At 39.9% G+C, this 17415-nt stretch overlaps 1 protein-coding gene across 4 annotated transcripts in view; it reads right to left on the bottom strand.

Moving 5' to 3' along the window:
* Positions 1–5069: 5069 nt before the first annotated feature.
* Positions 5070–17415, bottom strand: part of DCC (DCC netrin 1 receptor) — a 1087624-nt gene continuing 1075278 nt past the window's right edge. For all 4 annotated transcript variants that reach the window (XM_025997616.2, XM_072757871.1, XM_072757870.1 and 1 more), the window contains exons 28-29: positions 9706–9848; positions 5070–6229 (exon numbers count right to left, since the gene is read on the bottom strand). In XM_025997616.2, the coding sequence (XP_025853401.1) occupies positions 6140–6229; positions 9706–9848 (233 nt within the window). In that variant the 3' untranslated portion in view covers positions 5070–6139. The remainder of the gene's footprint in view (positions 6230–9705; positions 9849–17415) is intronic.

Genomic DNA, 17415 nt, shown 5'->3' with positions numbered 1-17415 from the left:
AGAGTCCCTTGGCTCAGTCCTGCACAGGAACTCTACAGGTAAGTTGGGTTACACCTCAGGGTTTGTCCCCAGCGAGGGCCAAAAGGGCCAGAGTACTCCGCAGCTATGGCTGGGGTGTGATTGGAGATGTCCAGCTCCCCACGCATGTAGGCAATGTAGGGGCTGGCAGCATGAGGCAGCCCTCCAACAAAAAGTCATGGGTATTGGCTGTTGGGACTGAAGCCATCCTGGGCATGTGCAGGATCCAAGGATAAAGATCCAAGGGGATAAGGATAAGGATCCAAGGGGCTACAGCAGAGCACTGCATGCAGCCTCTGCTCCAGATGCCACAGGAGACAGTTCGTATCCCGAGGATAAGAATAGACAGGCGGGCATCAGGGTCCAGGGCCTTTCGTGTCAGCCATTTAATATAAATAACTAGAGCAAAGAGTTTTGTATCAAAACTTTATTTATTAAACAAAAAATGCACCATTGGAATAACATTTCTATAAAAAATGAATATGAGACTGTTCTACAGTGATTACAAAACCCCTTTTTCCTCATGTGGTAGTATACAAGATCGTGTAGAAACAGTCATTGTTTGAAACTGTAAGCAAGTATCCTTTCTCATAGAACAAGATTTACACTTAAATATTGCAATCACTAGTCTAATTTGGTTAACAATGCTAGAGTCTTGACAGTTCAAAGAAACTCTTTGTAGGCTCAAAATACCTTTTTTTTTTTCTTTTTTAAAGGTGTTTTGTAGCAACAAAAAATTTCTTTTTCCACTAAGGCTAGTTAAAGCTGTAGTATACCCATTGCTACCAAATAAACCTACCACTAGCACACTAACAATTCGAATTGCAAAGCCCTTTGAGAGAATGAGTAGCACTCATCTGCAAAATGCTATCGGAATATTTCAGATTTGGTGTTATCTTGTTTGAATGACCCTGGAAAGGGAGAAGGTGGTCATGATGAAGCTTCAGCGGAGGCTTTGCCTGGACGTATCCTCATACTCAGCAACGGACAATTCATTTCCAAAGTGGTCCCTCTGAGGTACGGAACACTGCAGCTTTAATAGCCGTATCTAGATTCCCAACCAGATCTCCCTTTTTATCATAAATTATCCAAAAAGAAGCCACTCTAAATAATAAATTAAATATTACTTATAAAAAGTACACCCGAGACCCACCCACCCATCCCCCAAACAAGCTGACAATTCACAAAGTTCAGAATTGCCAGGTTTACCCTACAATGATAAAAAACAGCATTTCTCCTCCTCACCAACATTCCTTTCTTGCATCTGAAAATACGCTTTCAGCACACAGTGAGATCCCTTGGCCCACGCATCTGTGACATCTTGCAGAGTTTTGCTGTTGATCTCCAGCCAACAAAAATGTATAGGATGACAATGTACAAAGGCTCTCTACTGAGAGCAGAAGATCTCCTTCAGAGAGTGCAGCCAGAAGTTGCCAAGTGAACGTTACCCAACGGCAGCAACACAGAGCACAGAAGCAGTATTTATTCGCGGCTATGGACACGGTGCTGGTCTCCTATATAACCTCACTGACCAGGAAATACTCAGGCATTTCGTTTCATCATTACTTTTTTGGAAGCAGGTATTTGGACAGCAAAGTACACTGAGGCATGGGAAATGTGTATTTTTCACTGGAATGGAATATCACACAGAATATCTGGGATTCTCTAAGCATCTAATGTAATTTAAAACATGGGAATCCAGTTAAGAGCTTTTCTGTGCAATATTTAAGTGATTTCTGAAAGTCACTAGAGAAATGGACATGATGAGTAAAATGGTGCTTTGAAAGTAATTTAAGGGACGCCCGGGGGGCTCAGCAGTGGAGCATCTGCCTTTGGCCCAGGGCATGACCCTGGAGACCGGGGATTGAGTCCCAGGTCCGGCTCCCTGCATGGGGCCTGCTTCTCCCTCTGCCTGTGTCTCTGCCTCTCACGAATAAATACATAAAATCTTAAAAAAAAGAAAGTGATTTAAAAAGAGAGAGATTGCAGATTTGAGTGTATTCCTGCTTCTGCAGCTCTACTCTGCCATGGGCCCTGTATAGGCTACGGGGTTAGGAAAGCTATAGGATACCAGCCGCCAGCCCTCCGCACGGTCCATGACTGTGCAAAGTAAATTGGTTGGTTGAGGGAGGGAAAGCAACCTCGTTCTACATCTACCTTAAAGCCCAGATGATTTTGTCTTCTCTAAACACACCTAACACTAGGAAACTTTTTTTCTGTTTTTCTCTCTTTTATGGAGACAGAAATTCTAAAATAATAAGTCTGAGTCTGGGATACAATTTAAAGCGAAATGGTAAGGTGATGTCTTTGGAGGTAACTCTTTGCTGTTGTTGTTGTTGGAGTACAGTCCAGCTGCCACATGAAACCTTCTATTAAATTTGGAGAAGACTTTAGACGTTTCTCTAAACAGAGTCAGCAGACAGATGGATCAAAAGGGTGGATCAGAATGAGCAAACATCTTCAAACACAGACTATGAAAGGTTTCCAGAAAAACCTATACTTAGGGATTCTTTATTGGAAAATCCTTGAGTGCCACACTTTAAAGCTTCCAAATACTGACGGGAATGACACACTGATGCTGGGACATTCTCCTTTTGTAGCTCCTACCGAGGCAGAGGACCAAACCATATGTGCCATCTTGAACATCCCTTATTTTGCAGAGAATAGCATTATATCCAATCCCTCACAGGAAGCCTTAATAAATTCACCTCTTATATCTCTGGCTTGATCTGTTTCTTTCTTTTCTTTTCCAGATTGTTCAACTGAGTGTGCATTTTAAAATACCCAAATGCGAAGTTCCATTATTTAAATATTCTAGAAGCTTATAGTGCTATAAGCTACAAAGAGGTAGCTATGCCTCTTTTTTTTTTTTTTTTTTTTTTTTACTGAATATGAATCACTAGGAAATATTTAACTTTTGGCTAGAGCATCCTCTGAATATGCCTTAGGCATTTTGAGCTAACTGCTTTTCTGTGAATTTAACAAATGCAGAAGTTTCTAGAGGAAAGAAAAACAGCTTTCTCATCGGTATGAAATACAAAAGAAAAATACCAAACTTTTTCAAGAAGAGGCTCTTGCCTGACAGTTCAGTGCAGTGCACGGGAGGCCTGAGCATGCCCTGCCAAGTTTTATTTTCTTCTTTTTCAGGGAGAAATGAGTCCTGGTGGCAGGGCTCCTGGTTGGCTGTCAAGCACCGCCCTTTGGGAGTCAGAGAGATTTATGAGCTTAAAGAGCCCTGTATGTTATGAACTAGGCTCAGAGTGGGAACAAAATAGAGGCTGTCCTGCAGTCTTCACGGATTGCTTCTTGTCAAGACATCAGAAGGCTGGGAAATTACAAAGTTACCTGAAGACTTGAGGAGGCAGTTATATACCTATGTGAACTCTTTGAGAGAGTGGGGAGCAGAGTTTAACAAAAGGTGTGGTAAGATCATTGCATATTAAAGCCATTGGGTAGGGACACCTGGGTGGCTCAGAGGTTTAGTGCTGCCTTCAGCCCATGGCCTGATCCTGGAGACCTGGGATCGAGTCCCATATCGGGCTCCCTGCATGGAGCCTGCTTCTCCCTCTGCTTGGGTCTCTGCCTCTCTCTCTCTCTGTTTGTGTGTCTCTCATGAATAAATAAATAAGTAAAATCTTAAAAAAAATAAAGCCACTGGGTAAAGCACACAGGAGTGTCTTCAGAGAATTTAAATGGATTCTACTAATATCTTCAAGGCATGAAGCAAAGACTTATTAGCATTACCAATGACTAAAATAAACCATTGTATTTCCTTATACAAGCTTCAAGAGCATGTACCAGAAATGTACCTCTCACTGAAAACAAATAATGCATATTTTCATGTAGTCTTAATTTTTTTTTTTTATTTGTTGAGGTCAGTGACTTTGACAAGAGTCATCTAGAATTTTGTGAAGAATGGTAGTTCCCTTGGTTGTCCAGATACAGTCTATAGGTTGAAGATGTGACTCAGTCTGAAATTTGAGATTTGCAGCCCATCCCAAACAGAGCACTCAGGAAGACATTCCTCGGATAACAGATGCCATCAGAGAATGTTCCTCGTTTATTGGTTTTAGAAATGGAGGGGGCATTCTGGGACCTCGAGAGGGGAAAGCTAGCCTGATAAACATGTTCTGAGGTAATGAATTGCTTCTTGCTAGATGCAACATTATGCTAGGAAATGCCTTGTTCCCGGTCAGTGGAGGGCTGTTTACCTAAGTGCCCAGATTTTGAAGAAGAATAATCCGCCCCGTAGAATAACGTCACATAGCTCTTCAGAAGAACTTCAAGAAAATCTTAGTAAATTGAATAAGCACTCTTGTTGAAGGAACAATTTCACAAATGGACCAGACTTTCTAATGAACCATTTGAACAAGCCCTCTCTTTGACATCAGATTTCCTTCCCGACATAAAACTGTAAAAAAATAATCTGAATTATTACTTCTGTTACAGTGCCATTTTGCTCAAAATATTTTATTCAGGGATTCATATATAATTACCCACCTAATAAAAGGAGCTATTAGGTTGTAAAGATCCTATCCCTTCCATGCTCTTTTAAAATTATGACCTACTCAAGCTTGAAATCAAAGACAGAGCTGAAAGGAATAATTCAGCTGAAACTCTCTTATTGGGTTTTCAAGTCGCCTAACTGATAAATATGCAAACTAGCTCCCTTTTGGCGATTCAGCTGCATAAACAGGGATTAACTCCAAATGCAGCTGAAAACTCAGAAACTGAAAAGGTGCACACAGAATGTTCTTAATTTCACCTAGTTCCAAGCTGTGGATAAACATGGCATTCGAAGTTTCAAATTCTAGGTCACAATGAAGATGCAGCTCTGAAAAGCATCCACTGGATTTAGAATGTGTCAGAAGTGTCAAGTGGCACCTTCCCCTCCGCTCCTCTCTGCCTCTGGGCAGACAGCGTAGGGAGGTCCCTTGACAACAGGGCCTGGTGGTTGCCCCTGACCAATACCGCCCCCTCTAAGTCAGCGAGGACCACGTTGGCAGAAATGACATCACCCAAGAGCAGGTAAAGTTTGAGACCGTCTTCCATTTTCCTTCCCTTTTTCAGGTCTGTTCTCAGGGCGTCTGCCATTTCCACAGAGGGTGACAGGGACGTGGGTCAGTGGCAGCGGTGTGTGGAGCTGACCACCGCGCCCAAGGCTGGCTGCCAAGGAGACCCCGGGGGTGGGGTGGGGGGGATAGGATGAAGGGGGGGAGCTCTTCCGGCCAGACTTCTGAGAAGGACGGCCGTGGTGAAGCTTAGAAATGTCATCACAGTGTGAAATGGCACAAAAGCCACCCAAATTGAAAAGTGTCCTATTACAAGCTTAAGCACATAATTACCGTGTGTCTGAGAAGATTGCATATTGTATCCTCTTTCAGGAAACAAACTGCTGCTGGCAGGATGCCACCGGTTACAGATTTTTATGTTCCTGTTCTCCAGACATAAATATTAACCAAGGGTGGATTTACAGATACTTGTTAAAATGGGTGAATTTTACAGCCACTTGCTAATATCCACCACTTGTGCAAGATGAATGTCTGAGTTACAAAACAAGCAATTCGCTGCCTTTTGTTTGTCTACTTATTCACTTTTTTTGTGCTGTTAAGAAAACATCCAACCCTTTGGTGCTATGTAGTGAGAGAATGACCACGGGCGCTTTGTCCTTGGAAGTTGAAAGCATGATAATGAGCTTGCACTTATTTGCCACGGCATGGTACAGGCTTCGATAATGCACTTGCATTTGGAAAGACTAGACCTACACAGAAAGGAAATGACGGGCCTCGATGGAGGAAAACCTAAGCGTTAGGTATGACAGTATGATCACTGCAGCAGCAAAGACCCAGGACTAGTCTAGCAGCTTCAGCTCTGACACTGCAGTGAAGATGCATCTTCGCTTTTGTTTAGGGTAACAGTGAGCATTGTGAACTTCCTGATGCCTAGGAAAGAAGGGATGCTTATTCCTTCTGAACTGCTTCAGGATCTTCCATAACTGAGTGGTCCCGATGGTTGACCTGTACACTGGTTAAGAGTTCTTGGACACAGGTGTGCTGTTTATGGGTAATTGGGATGCTGCAAAGTTCCCAGAAAATACACCTCATCAACTGGGTAATATGTGTTAAAAGGCCGAGCCTGTGATGGCATTCAGCTGCTTCATTAGCCCTTCCAAACTTGCCATTTGTTCACTCAAATCATCCTGTTCATACACCTATGGAAAGAATGAGAACAAAGAGTCAGTAAGGTGAATATCGATGAACTCCTTTTACGAAGGCAGTGGCCACGTCTCGTTGGTTTACTCTGTATTATGAGGCATGACACGGTGGCCCGTAGCCACAGCAAGAAGCTGCGCTCAGAATATGATCATTGAATGAAGAGGCCGGCAAGAAAAGAGGTGGCAATGAGAGGAGTGACTGCAAGCCGTTTCACTAACTTCACTCATTGTGTGTTGAGGAAAAAGCATTAGAGTTAAAAAAAAAAAAAAAAAAGTATTTCACATCAAGTTCTACTAGTCTAGCTGTATAGTCTCTGATAAGTCAGTGACACTTGATACACAGTTCTCAGCTATAAAATGATGACCGTCTCTAACCCATAGGCTATTCTGAGCATCTCGTGGAACGTTTAGTGACAATCATAGTGGCCATCACGTGGTGCATATTCAGCACCTTACTCCTGTCCCTTCCTGTAGGTCACCCAGCAGGATATGAACAGAAGGTACATCAATATGTTTCTTTTCTTCATAACTCAGCATAGGGACATTTTTTTTCAGAGTTTGATGGGCTTTGCCTTGACCGATGAGAGGTCTGAGGATTATGACTCTAGCTTGTGTGTGGAAACAAAATTCTCACCCCAAATCAGAGTTGGCTGTGTGCACGGTCGTAAATGCCATCGTACAGCATGATTTGATTGGTGGGTAAACGAAGAAGTCTTAGTGAACGTATTCTCTATAACTCTTACCCCTTGGGAGCCACTGTGATCGGGTCATTGGTAATACGGGATCATTAGTTATCACAGACAGTCTCATTGTTGGCCTCAGGAATCCCGATTCAGTTAAGCGTGAGATGGTTAGAGTCTCTCTTTTTAGCTTCTCAAGTATTTCTTTTTAAAGCTTGCCAAGTATTATTTTTTTAAGATTTTTAAAAAATTTACTTGAGAGAGAGAAAGAGCAAGCACAAGCAAGGGTAAGGGGGGTGGGGGAGAGAGAGAAGCAGACTCCCCACTGAGCAGGGAGCCCGACGCGGGGCTCGACCCCAGGACCCTGGATCGTGACCCAAGCTGAAGGCAGACGCTTACCGGACCATCACCCAGGCAGCTCCCTGCCCCCTAGTAATTTTGAGGACTAGCCAGCAGGGGTAATAAGACTGTGGTATTGATTTGAATCCCACTTTTATATACTTGCTCTTTTTCAATCTATCTGTTCATGTGTCAAATGGGAATAACAAACTTGCCTCACTGGGTAGCAAGGGTCATTGTTGGTGGGTATTATCTGCTCGGTAAATATTAGGGGCTTTCTTGTTTGTTTGTTTCTTTTCTCAAAGTACACTTTATTTTGACAAATGCAGACCTGCCCTGATTGATTATTCTTGGTCATTCATTGGATTAAATTATCGAGACCATGAGGCCTGAGTCATGATTTCTAGCTCTGTGTAGGACAGAAAGCATTACTCACCACCTGGTCAGAACGTGTCCCTAACTCTGCCCAATAAACACCATTGATCCCAAGAGCACACTGCTGGAGACTACATGGGGGATGGGCACTAACCCGCTCTAGCCACTAAGGAAACGGTTCAAAATGCATGGCATTAAGTGTATTGAAGAGGGTACCTTCTTACAGAAGTCTCAGCATACCAAGGACTGGCTGGGTCGTATACCACATACTCTCCAGAGCTTAAGGGAGATTGAAAAGTAGCCAAGTTGGCTCAAAAAACTGGTCTACATACTAAGAGGGAGGTTGATGGGAGGTGATTACTCATTTCCTAAAAGGTTATCTGGATTGTATTTTTCTTGAATTATCCAGATACCATTGTCCAACATAGCAACCCCCAGCAACATGTAGCTACTGGATTTTTGAAATGCGATTAGTCTGAATTAAAATGTGTTGGGGATCCCTGGGTGGCTCAGCGGTAGCACCGCCTTTGGCCCAGGGCGTGATCCTGGAGACCCAGGATTGAATCCCACATCGGGCTCCCTGCATGGAGCCTGCTTCTCCTTCTGCCTGTGTCTCTGCCTCTCTTTCTCTCTCTCTCTTTCTCTGTGTGTATCTCATGCATAAATAAATAAAATCTTAAAAAAATGTGTTATACATATAAAATACACACCGGAGTCTGAGCACTTAGTACAAAATATGTAAAATATCTTTTTGACAATTTCTTCGGATTTATTGCATTTTGAAATGACATTTTGGAAATATTGGGCTAGGCAAAAGATAGAATTAAAATTAATCTCATTTCTTTTTACATCTTTTAATGTGGCTTCTAGGAAATTTAAAATTACACATGTAGTTTACATTATATTTCTATAAGACAGTGCTGATCTAGTTTATTGGCCCTAGTCCTATATATCTTTGAATGCATAATCTTACTACTTTTCATATCAGAGCTTTGGCTGCCACTCTTTAGAATCAACCTTAAACGCAGATATGGGCCACCTGACATAATTCCTTATGAGACGAGATAGGTTACATAAATTTAGGACTTTGACCTGACTTGAGACATGGCCAACGACCCTGAGACTAAATGAATATCGCACTAAACAGCCAACTCCTCACAGAGTAGCACAATCGATTACTATAAATTTGAATCTTTTTAAAGTAAATGAAAAGTATATTAGTCATATAACAGACTTCTGCCACACATTCACACACATACACATATCTGGATTCCTTGGTTTCCATGTAGTTGGAATCTCTTATCGCTTACAGTACTAACATGATAAAGTCAAGAAAAAGTTTATTGTTCATTCAAATGAAATGATTCTAACTTGTTTTTCTCATCATTTTTTCCCCCTTCCACCGTAATTTTTCAAGGTATATGATATGGCAGTTCCTTGTTCTCCTTTTAAATGCCTTCTCTTGAAGTATACTCAGAAACACTCTAGAGTTCTCTAAATCTCCGCCTTTAGGCAACATCTTTTCAAATCTCCTTCATAATGTATTTTTGGGAGAACTGTTTTGCTTTCTCAAAATTTAGAATTTTTTGGTCTCCATTGATTTTCAGAGTTTTCTAATGTGATCGCTTTTGAGCTACTTCCTTTAGTTAGCAAACATTTTCTCTCAAATAACTACATTTTCTCTTATATTCAAAATATGTCAGTTCCTTCTCTTTCTTCTTAAGCTCCTTGCTTCATTTCTTCATTTTGTATTTTCTTCTTTGCAATTCTATATTTCTAGGCTATCATATGATTTTAAAAGTCACATATCTGATAACTTCAGAAAAGTCTTCAGAGTATAGCTTTTTGTTATTATTATTATTTTTTTTAAAGAATCATCATACATGTAGTTAAATGGCAAGGCATTTCAACCCACTGGAAGTTAATATACATATATACATCTATAGACATATATAGGTGTGCAAGGATGTAAAGTCACACATTCTATAGTCACCTGCTTGTATTTTTATGATTGATTTTTAAGTGCAGCAGTAGTCACTGCTTCACCTGACACAGCATAAATTTCAAGGATGGCCTTACATTGGCTGGATCCTCTGTTGCTTTGTGGCTCTCCTCGGATACTTCAGGGGCTGTTGGCACAGATACAGGGAGCAAAGGAGATCTGGCCTTTCCAGCCAACCCAAGAGAGGCTGTTTTAACGTGAGTCTTGGGAAGAGTAGGCCCTGAAATAGAAAACACAGAGTGATGAAAGTAATGTATAAAACATTCTGGGGAACAATCTCTCAAGCATGTAAGCCAACTCTAGTGGGTTGGCATTGATTTTAGGTTATTGTTCATTCTGTAGTATAGAGATGAATTATGACACAATGAATGGGCTCATTTTATTTCTATTGAACGGAAGACAAATTCTGATTAGGCCTCTCCAGATGAAGCTCCACCAGTCATACGTAATTTCAAGTGGATTCCAAATCATCCTGTGAAAGGTTGCCTGGGAGCTCCGGACTGTTCATCACGCCCTACAAAGTGTCAGTAGAACTCATTTGGTGCCAGTCTCAGCTTTGGGTCACAAAGACTTGTGCTAGCTTGCCTAAATAAAGTCTAAACTGTTTAACAGTTCCAAGGAATATTTGTGCAATTAAAAGAGATGGTCGCTCTTGGTCTAACAAATGACTACTAGATGTTATAGTAAAAGAAAGTCCTTCATGGCTAAACCAATAGAATCTCATTATTAATTCTCTTTTGGGAAAAAAAAAAGGATATTATTCTGTCCTGATCAGTATCGCTTCTCTCAATAAAATCAAATCATTTGTGGGAACTGCTGAGTTTCTACTAGATGACATTTCTGTCTGTTATAAACAATGGTTACCTTTTCTTTTTGGATCTGAAATTTGTCTTATAAATCCTGCTTAGCTTGTAGCGTAATATAATTTGTCTTTATAGCCTAAAATAAAACCTTTATGAAGGCTTGTTGAATCAGCTAGTATACCTCGCATACCTAAGGACTTCGTCATTCTTAGCTGTCAAAACCTCAGCACAGAGGGTATTGAATAATAAGAGAGGGAGACAAACCACAAGAGACTCTTAATCATAGGAAACAAACTGAGGGGTGCTGGAGGGGAGGAAGTGAGGGGACGGGGTAACTGGCTGATGGACATTAAAGAGGACATATGATGTAATGACCGCCGGGTATTTATATAAGATTGATGAATCACTGACCTCTACCTCTGAAACCAATAATACGTTATATATTAATTAATTAAACAAATAAAATAAAATATTTAAAGAAGCACGGGAAGATGTTTCCCTGAGTTCTCTTGTATCATCAACAATGACATTTGAGTTCTAATGATCCTAATGGTCTACTAATAGATATTTTGGGGAAAAAATGTTTTGTTATGATCATACTTTGGTTAAACTTTGGTAAACATAATTCTATTTAATAAAACTCAGAGGTTATTATACCATCAAAGAAATTGTGGGCATTTGCCTATTGGGAAAAAGTAATGCAAACAGTCTAAAGAGGCCAGCAATTGGGTATATGCTAGGCAAAATAATGATGAATCATAACAAAGCACCTTTTCTCATACTTTCATATTTATATGGCCTAGTGTGAATTCCTTCAGATTTCTAGTCTTTCATTCTTAAATTTCAGAGATCAAAAGTTTGCATTTGGGGCAGCCTGGGTGGCTCAGTGGTTTAGCACTGCCTTTGGCCCAGGGTGTGATCCTGAAGACCCAGGATTGAGTCCCACATCAGGCTCCCTGCATGGAGCCTGCTTCTCCCTCTGCCTGTGTCTCTGCCTCTCTCTGTGTGTGTCTCTCATGAATAAATAAATAAAATTTTTTTTAAAAAGTTTGCTTTTGGAGTGATTTATCACTAGAGGATGATCTTAAGTTTTCGGTAGCTCAGATGAAGATATAGAAACAGGAGGAATGTCAATCATTTTCTTTGAGAGAGGAAATTTACTGAGTGTCTACTAAGCTCCAGACCTATGCTAAGTACTTTAAGTCATTTTAGGTAAAACAAAACAAAATGAAACAAAAATCAACAAAAAACAGAGTGGGGAAGAATTTGGGATTTGTCAGTCCAGTCTACATCCAGATCCTGGAAAGCTCAACTATGTACTAGCCATGCAATCCATTGGTCAACTGACTTAACTTCCCTTGGCCTGTTTCTTCTTCTGTAAAATGGAAATGATACTTTGTGAGGATTAAAATAAGATTATGTAATTAAAGTGCCTGATCTCTGTAATTTGTGCAAAGAGGGCAAGCTATTATCAATATTTAACTGTCAAAACAATATGTGAATTTTCAGGTCACATATGAGGATGCCAAACTGAAGAAGAAATGAAGTACCTTACCCAAGCGCACGCATTTAGAAAAGGGCAGGTGAGTAAGGGTGTGTACCAAGATCTGTCTAACTCCACTGAGCACAGCAAGACTTTAGCATGAATGTGTTGATCTAGCCCATCCAATTTAAGTGAGCTCTTTGAAGAAGCAATGTATAAGAACAGAGAGTCTAGTTCAAAGACTGTAAGTAACTTGGGAGTAAAAGCTATTTATTGTGTTTTCTCATGGTTGAATTGGCTTTTAACATAAAGGGGAAAACAACATTCTAATAAACTCTGGTATTGATTTAAACTATGTTTATTACAATATTAATGAAATATATACAAACATAACACATGGCATAGCTTTTACCAACTTGTTCTTATACTATGCTAAAACCCGAAACGTATTTAAAGTTAAATAGCAAAGTCCTGTAGAAATAGCACAATTTGAATTAACGTCATTAATTTAATATGATGAATGAGTTGGTTTGGGTAAAACAAAACAGCCATTTAAATGTGGTACTGACTGTTATGGCATAAGTCCCTTGGGTTTGTCTCATATGCTCAGGTTAAGACTACCAGTTTCCTCTGGTTGAACAAGAGGCAAACCTTTCTTCTGGAGAATGTGGTGCCAGCTTGTCGCCATCGGATATAAACAAACTCTTGGTATATTAAGTCTACCCCTATCATTTTCTCTTTAGCTTCTGACTATAAATGCAGTGTTCCTGGAGCCAACTTAGTTCTAAACTCATACAAAGACAGGAACTAAAACCCCTGGCAAAGTGATTCCATAAAATGGCTCCCCTGATGCTCCAATATGTGTAATTCACATTAATATTGTAGATAATTACTAAGTTGAAAGGAGGAGGGTTAAAAAGGAATTTTCATAGAGGACTGGTGAACCTTGAGAATGTATCTTTTGAATCCCTACTTTGAGTTACATTTCCTGAATTATGATTATCTTCCCTTCTACAATGTTCACCATGTTCTGCTTAAACCTGAATTTAGCTTTGCCATAGAAAGATGCTTCTCTTAGAATATTCCATGAGCTATCTCTTCCTTCCCTATATTTAATAGAGTAGGTGCATTTTAAAAACTAACACAGATTTCTGTACGTATCTTTATTTATTTTTGCTATAATTTTGAGTTAGGTTTTCTTGATTATGAATTTTTTTATTTTTAAGTTTTTAGCTTTAAATTTTTTATTTTTATATATATTTTTAAAGATTTATTTATTTATTTTAGAGAGATAGAGAGAGGTAGAGAGAGAGCATGAGCAGGAGGTGCAGAGGGAGAGGGAGAGAGAATCTCAAGCAGACTCCATGCTGATCTCATGATCCTGAGATCATGACCTGAGCCAAAACCAAGACTCTCAACTGCCTGTGACACCCAGGCTCCCCTAGCTTTAAAACTTTTAATAAACTAAACTATGTCTGAAAAATCTACAATTCAAGTCTTAAACACATGTGTATCTTGTATCTAACGCATATTGCAAATCAATTCACTTTAACATAGGTATCTACAAAGGGAATTACACAAGAAGCCAATAACAAAGGCACAGCTTATTGTGTAGGAAATTCAAATAAGCTGTGCTTGTTTTATACCAAGAAACATAAAAGAATAAAGATTATTTGAGAATGTATTGGGCTGTTCTATTAAATCCTCTAATATTTACCTTGTTTGTTGTGGTTTTGCATGTGCAAAAATTACATTTCTCAGTATAAAAGTATATTCTGATGTTTTTTTTTCTGTCCTGGGTCCTAAACACTTGGGCAGCTGCATGATGTATTATACTGCATCTAAAATACTTAGAGTATTACAATATGATGCAAGTATGCCTAAAGCGTACCATAACTCAGATCTATTAGAAAGAAGATCATTATAATTGATTTTCTCTAGTGTCCAGGCAGCAGTTATACATTCAGAACCTACTGAGTGTTGAACAATATATAAGACATTGCATTTTACAAAAGGAGCTAAAGACATTGTCTTAGCTTCAAAGACCACACAGAGTGTTTAAACCTCAAGTGACTGCCTTTTCTCAAGTCATTTTCACAGATTCAAAGAAATTCAGAATGCTGGCCCCTAGAGGGCTCTTGGAATTCATCTAGTGACCTTCCCTTTATCCTGCTGAACAGAACACCAAGGTCCCTGGAGACCAAAGGATCAAGGTCAAATTAATTTCAATAAAACTCCAGTATAGGTGAAGAATTTGAACAATTTTTAGAGTTTGTTATTAGCAGTGTTTGTCTGATTGTACTTTATGGCCTTAAATATTTTTATTTCCTTTTCCTGGATGGGGAATTAAGAAAAGACTCTGAGGGACATTTCCCAGGAGAGATTTACCAATAGCAGAAAAGACAACTTTGATCTCAGAAATGCCCTTTAGTAAAGGGGAGCAGAAAACTGTAAAACAAAGATTTCTATGAAAATATGCTACCTTGAAACTCTGATGTGCATGCTCTTGGGTGTACATGGAATCTGTTCCTATGCTATGTTTGCGTTTAGGTAGCTTCAGCATTTTCTACTCTAAACCACCAATCTTTTTTTTTTTTTTTCCAAAGATTTTATTTATTTATTCATGAGAGACACAGGGAGGGGCAGAGACATAGGCAGAGGGAGAAGCAGGCTCCCTGCAGGGAGCCCGATGCTGGACTCAATCCCAGGACCCTGGGATCATGCCTTGAGCTGAAGGCAGACGCTCAACCACTGAGACCCCCCATGTGCCCCAGAACCACCGATCTTTTAAATCTGGACACTGGTGAGAGGTGCATCCTTACAAACTCACCAAGCTGAGCTTCTTTCCTTACTTAAGCACTTCTAGTTCACCATGTGTTCGTGGTTCCTGGCTGGATTTTCTAGTCTGTATTCCTGTCCCTCCACAGGACCATGAGACATGGCTTTAATCCTTCACCTCTTGCTGGAGACCTTATTAAGGGCTTGCCCAAATGGTTAAATTCTGAATTCATTTTCTACACCATTTAAACCAAGCAAACATCTTTATATAAAATCACCAGTCCCATAGCATGAGCTATGCTCGAGCTATGCTCAAGCTATGCTCACTGAACTATGCTCAATGTAATCTTTTAGCATTTCTATGAGAAAGTGACGGCTGAGAGCTCAGTCCCATCTGAAGAGGACGCTGGGAAACATCTTGCCACCTCTGACCTACTGATGATGGTGATTGTTGGGGGACCATTTATTCTGAGTCCATTCCTTCATGTTGAACCTTCCTCAACTTCAGTAACAGGTGGGGCATTGCTACTTATCCTCCATTGTTATTTGGCCTTTTCTATGCTGCCCTCAGACACCAGTTTAAAAGCTAACTTTGTACTTGTAGCCCTGGTGCCCCCCCTATTCTCTGTGTACTCCCTCTTCACAGGCTGCCTTAAGGCATGGTAGCCTTTGCTGTAGCCAGCGGTGTTTTGACACACTGAAAGAGAACCACAATCGTACCTTCCCAAAGAACTAATGGAAACAGTAGGAATTATAAAAAGCATTTACACGAGGGTATTAAATGTCTGTTCTTCAATGTTGAGAAATGATAGAATTTTTGCGAGGTTTTCCTATTTTTTGTAGATACAGGGAGTAACCAACAGATAAGTCTTTGCATGTATTTCTTTGCTTTGGAGAACTGAACTTAGCTTGATAATTGGTCTAAACATGAGAAATTTCAATGCAACTTATACGAGTTTTATCAGAGCAATATATCAAAGCAAAAGCAAGAGACAAAAATTAAAAGAATTCTTTCCGTGCTTTCAGCTGCTAATATAATATAACCTTAACCTGGCAGTCAGGATCCTCTGTGGTTACACGCAAATATGAAGAGCAACTGTCAGATGTAAACAAGAACACCCATGTTACTCTCAGAGGATGTGAGCAGAGCTGAGGGTGGCAGCTCGTGATAAGAGGGCTGGCACTGGGGCCGTGAAAGATTGTCTCCCTATCTATGAAAGATGAGCCTATGAGAGATGAGGGGTTCCTAATCCTGAAGATCAAGCTGGTCTTCATGACAAAAGGTTTCTGATATCCTGTATTATTTACTTTTTCTTCCCATGATAGTAAAATATGTATGATCTACACAATAAATTCTGAGCACAGAGTGTGTATTCAAATAAATATCTAAATATTGAGAAAGAGTCCTAACCTGGGACTTAGGAGACCCTGTCATATAGTTTTACAACTTTGACTCAACAGCCTACTTTCTTTGGGTCTCAGTTTCTTTATATCTAGAAAGGTCAAACAATTTAATCTTTCCTTTCCACAAGGAAAGAGAATACAGCTACTCTACCCATACTGAACTTTACATTTGGATTTCTCTGCCCTCCTTAAGATTCAGGAAGCATTAGTTAATCCATGGTAAAAAATGATTCCAAAGAAATCTCTAGCAAGTAAATCCTTAAAATCCAATTATAGTAACTTATGAGTTAAATTGGTACTTTCTAGAAAAAAAAGTATTATCATTTTCTCTTAAAGGTATTAATGAAAAGCCATAACAACTATGATTGTTTTGCTTTTTTATTTCAAACTAACAATAGACAGTTCACCTAAAAATGGGCAGTGTGAAATCACAGTGAGTTTACATTATCTATGATTAATTGAAAAATTTAAATTTATAAATGCCCCATCTGAAACCACTATAGATTTTCCCCTACCCAGGGTGCATGTTGAAGAAGTATTTCAGGCGACCCTTAGGTAGAACACATGATGTTGATATGCTAAATAAATGGGTTTACACCGATATACAACTAATTAAGTGAGCACTGCTTTGGTTTTAATGTTACTCTCCTCAGCAGGACCCACTGAGGGGATAAAATACAAATGAAGCTGAAGATCTGAGATGGCCCAGCCATGTGCATCAGGTGTAGATAAGCAGCCTCAGCGGGAATTTACTGTTTTAAGCTTTATTTTCACAGTACAGTTATTAAACATTTCATTTGCTCATTAGGTACATAATGTATGACTGCCAGGTGCAAACTCCTGCTAGCATCTCTCTGCAGAGGGTTCTCCCAAGTAAAATGACTCTTGGTGAGAAATGCCGGCAGAGGCTGCAGAAGGAACAGAGTGAACAGACTCCTCTGGCTCAAATCAGAGGCCACTGGGTAGCATGATTTTGATTTCAATATTAATTTTCACATCCTTGCCTACTTTTTCCCATTTCATATCTCATTTTCCACTTCTTCACCCTCCAGAATACAGATAAAATGGGTAGTTTCGAAGAGGCTTGGGTTCACCTCTCCACTTGGTCTCTGACCCATCCTGACAAATGAAATGACCTCTCTCGGTCTGGTTTCTATGTGAACCATAATATCACTCTAACATGTATTTACTATTAAATAACTACTCTGTGCTCAGGATGTCTGGGGGAAAATGGAAGTATAGAGCTGTACACACTTCTCACGCGCAAGGAGCTCTTGAGGCTCTGGAAGAAATAAGGAACATGTATATGGGAAGCATAA

This window comes from Vulpes vulpes, chromosome 5 (assembly GCF_048418805.1).
Source record: "Vulpes vulpes isolate BD-2025 chromosome 5, VulVul3, whole genome shotgun sequence".
In the NCBI taxonomy this organism is placed as follows: Eukaryota; Metazoa; Chordata; class Mammalia; order Carnivora; family Canidae; genus Vulpes; species Vulpes vulpes.
The sequence above is the reverse complement of the archived record's forward strand: the minus strand, read 5'-3'. Positions and strand labels throughout refer to the sequence as shown.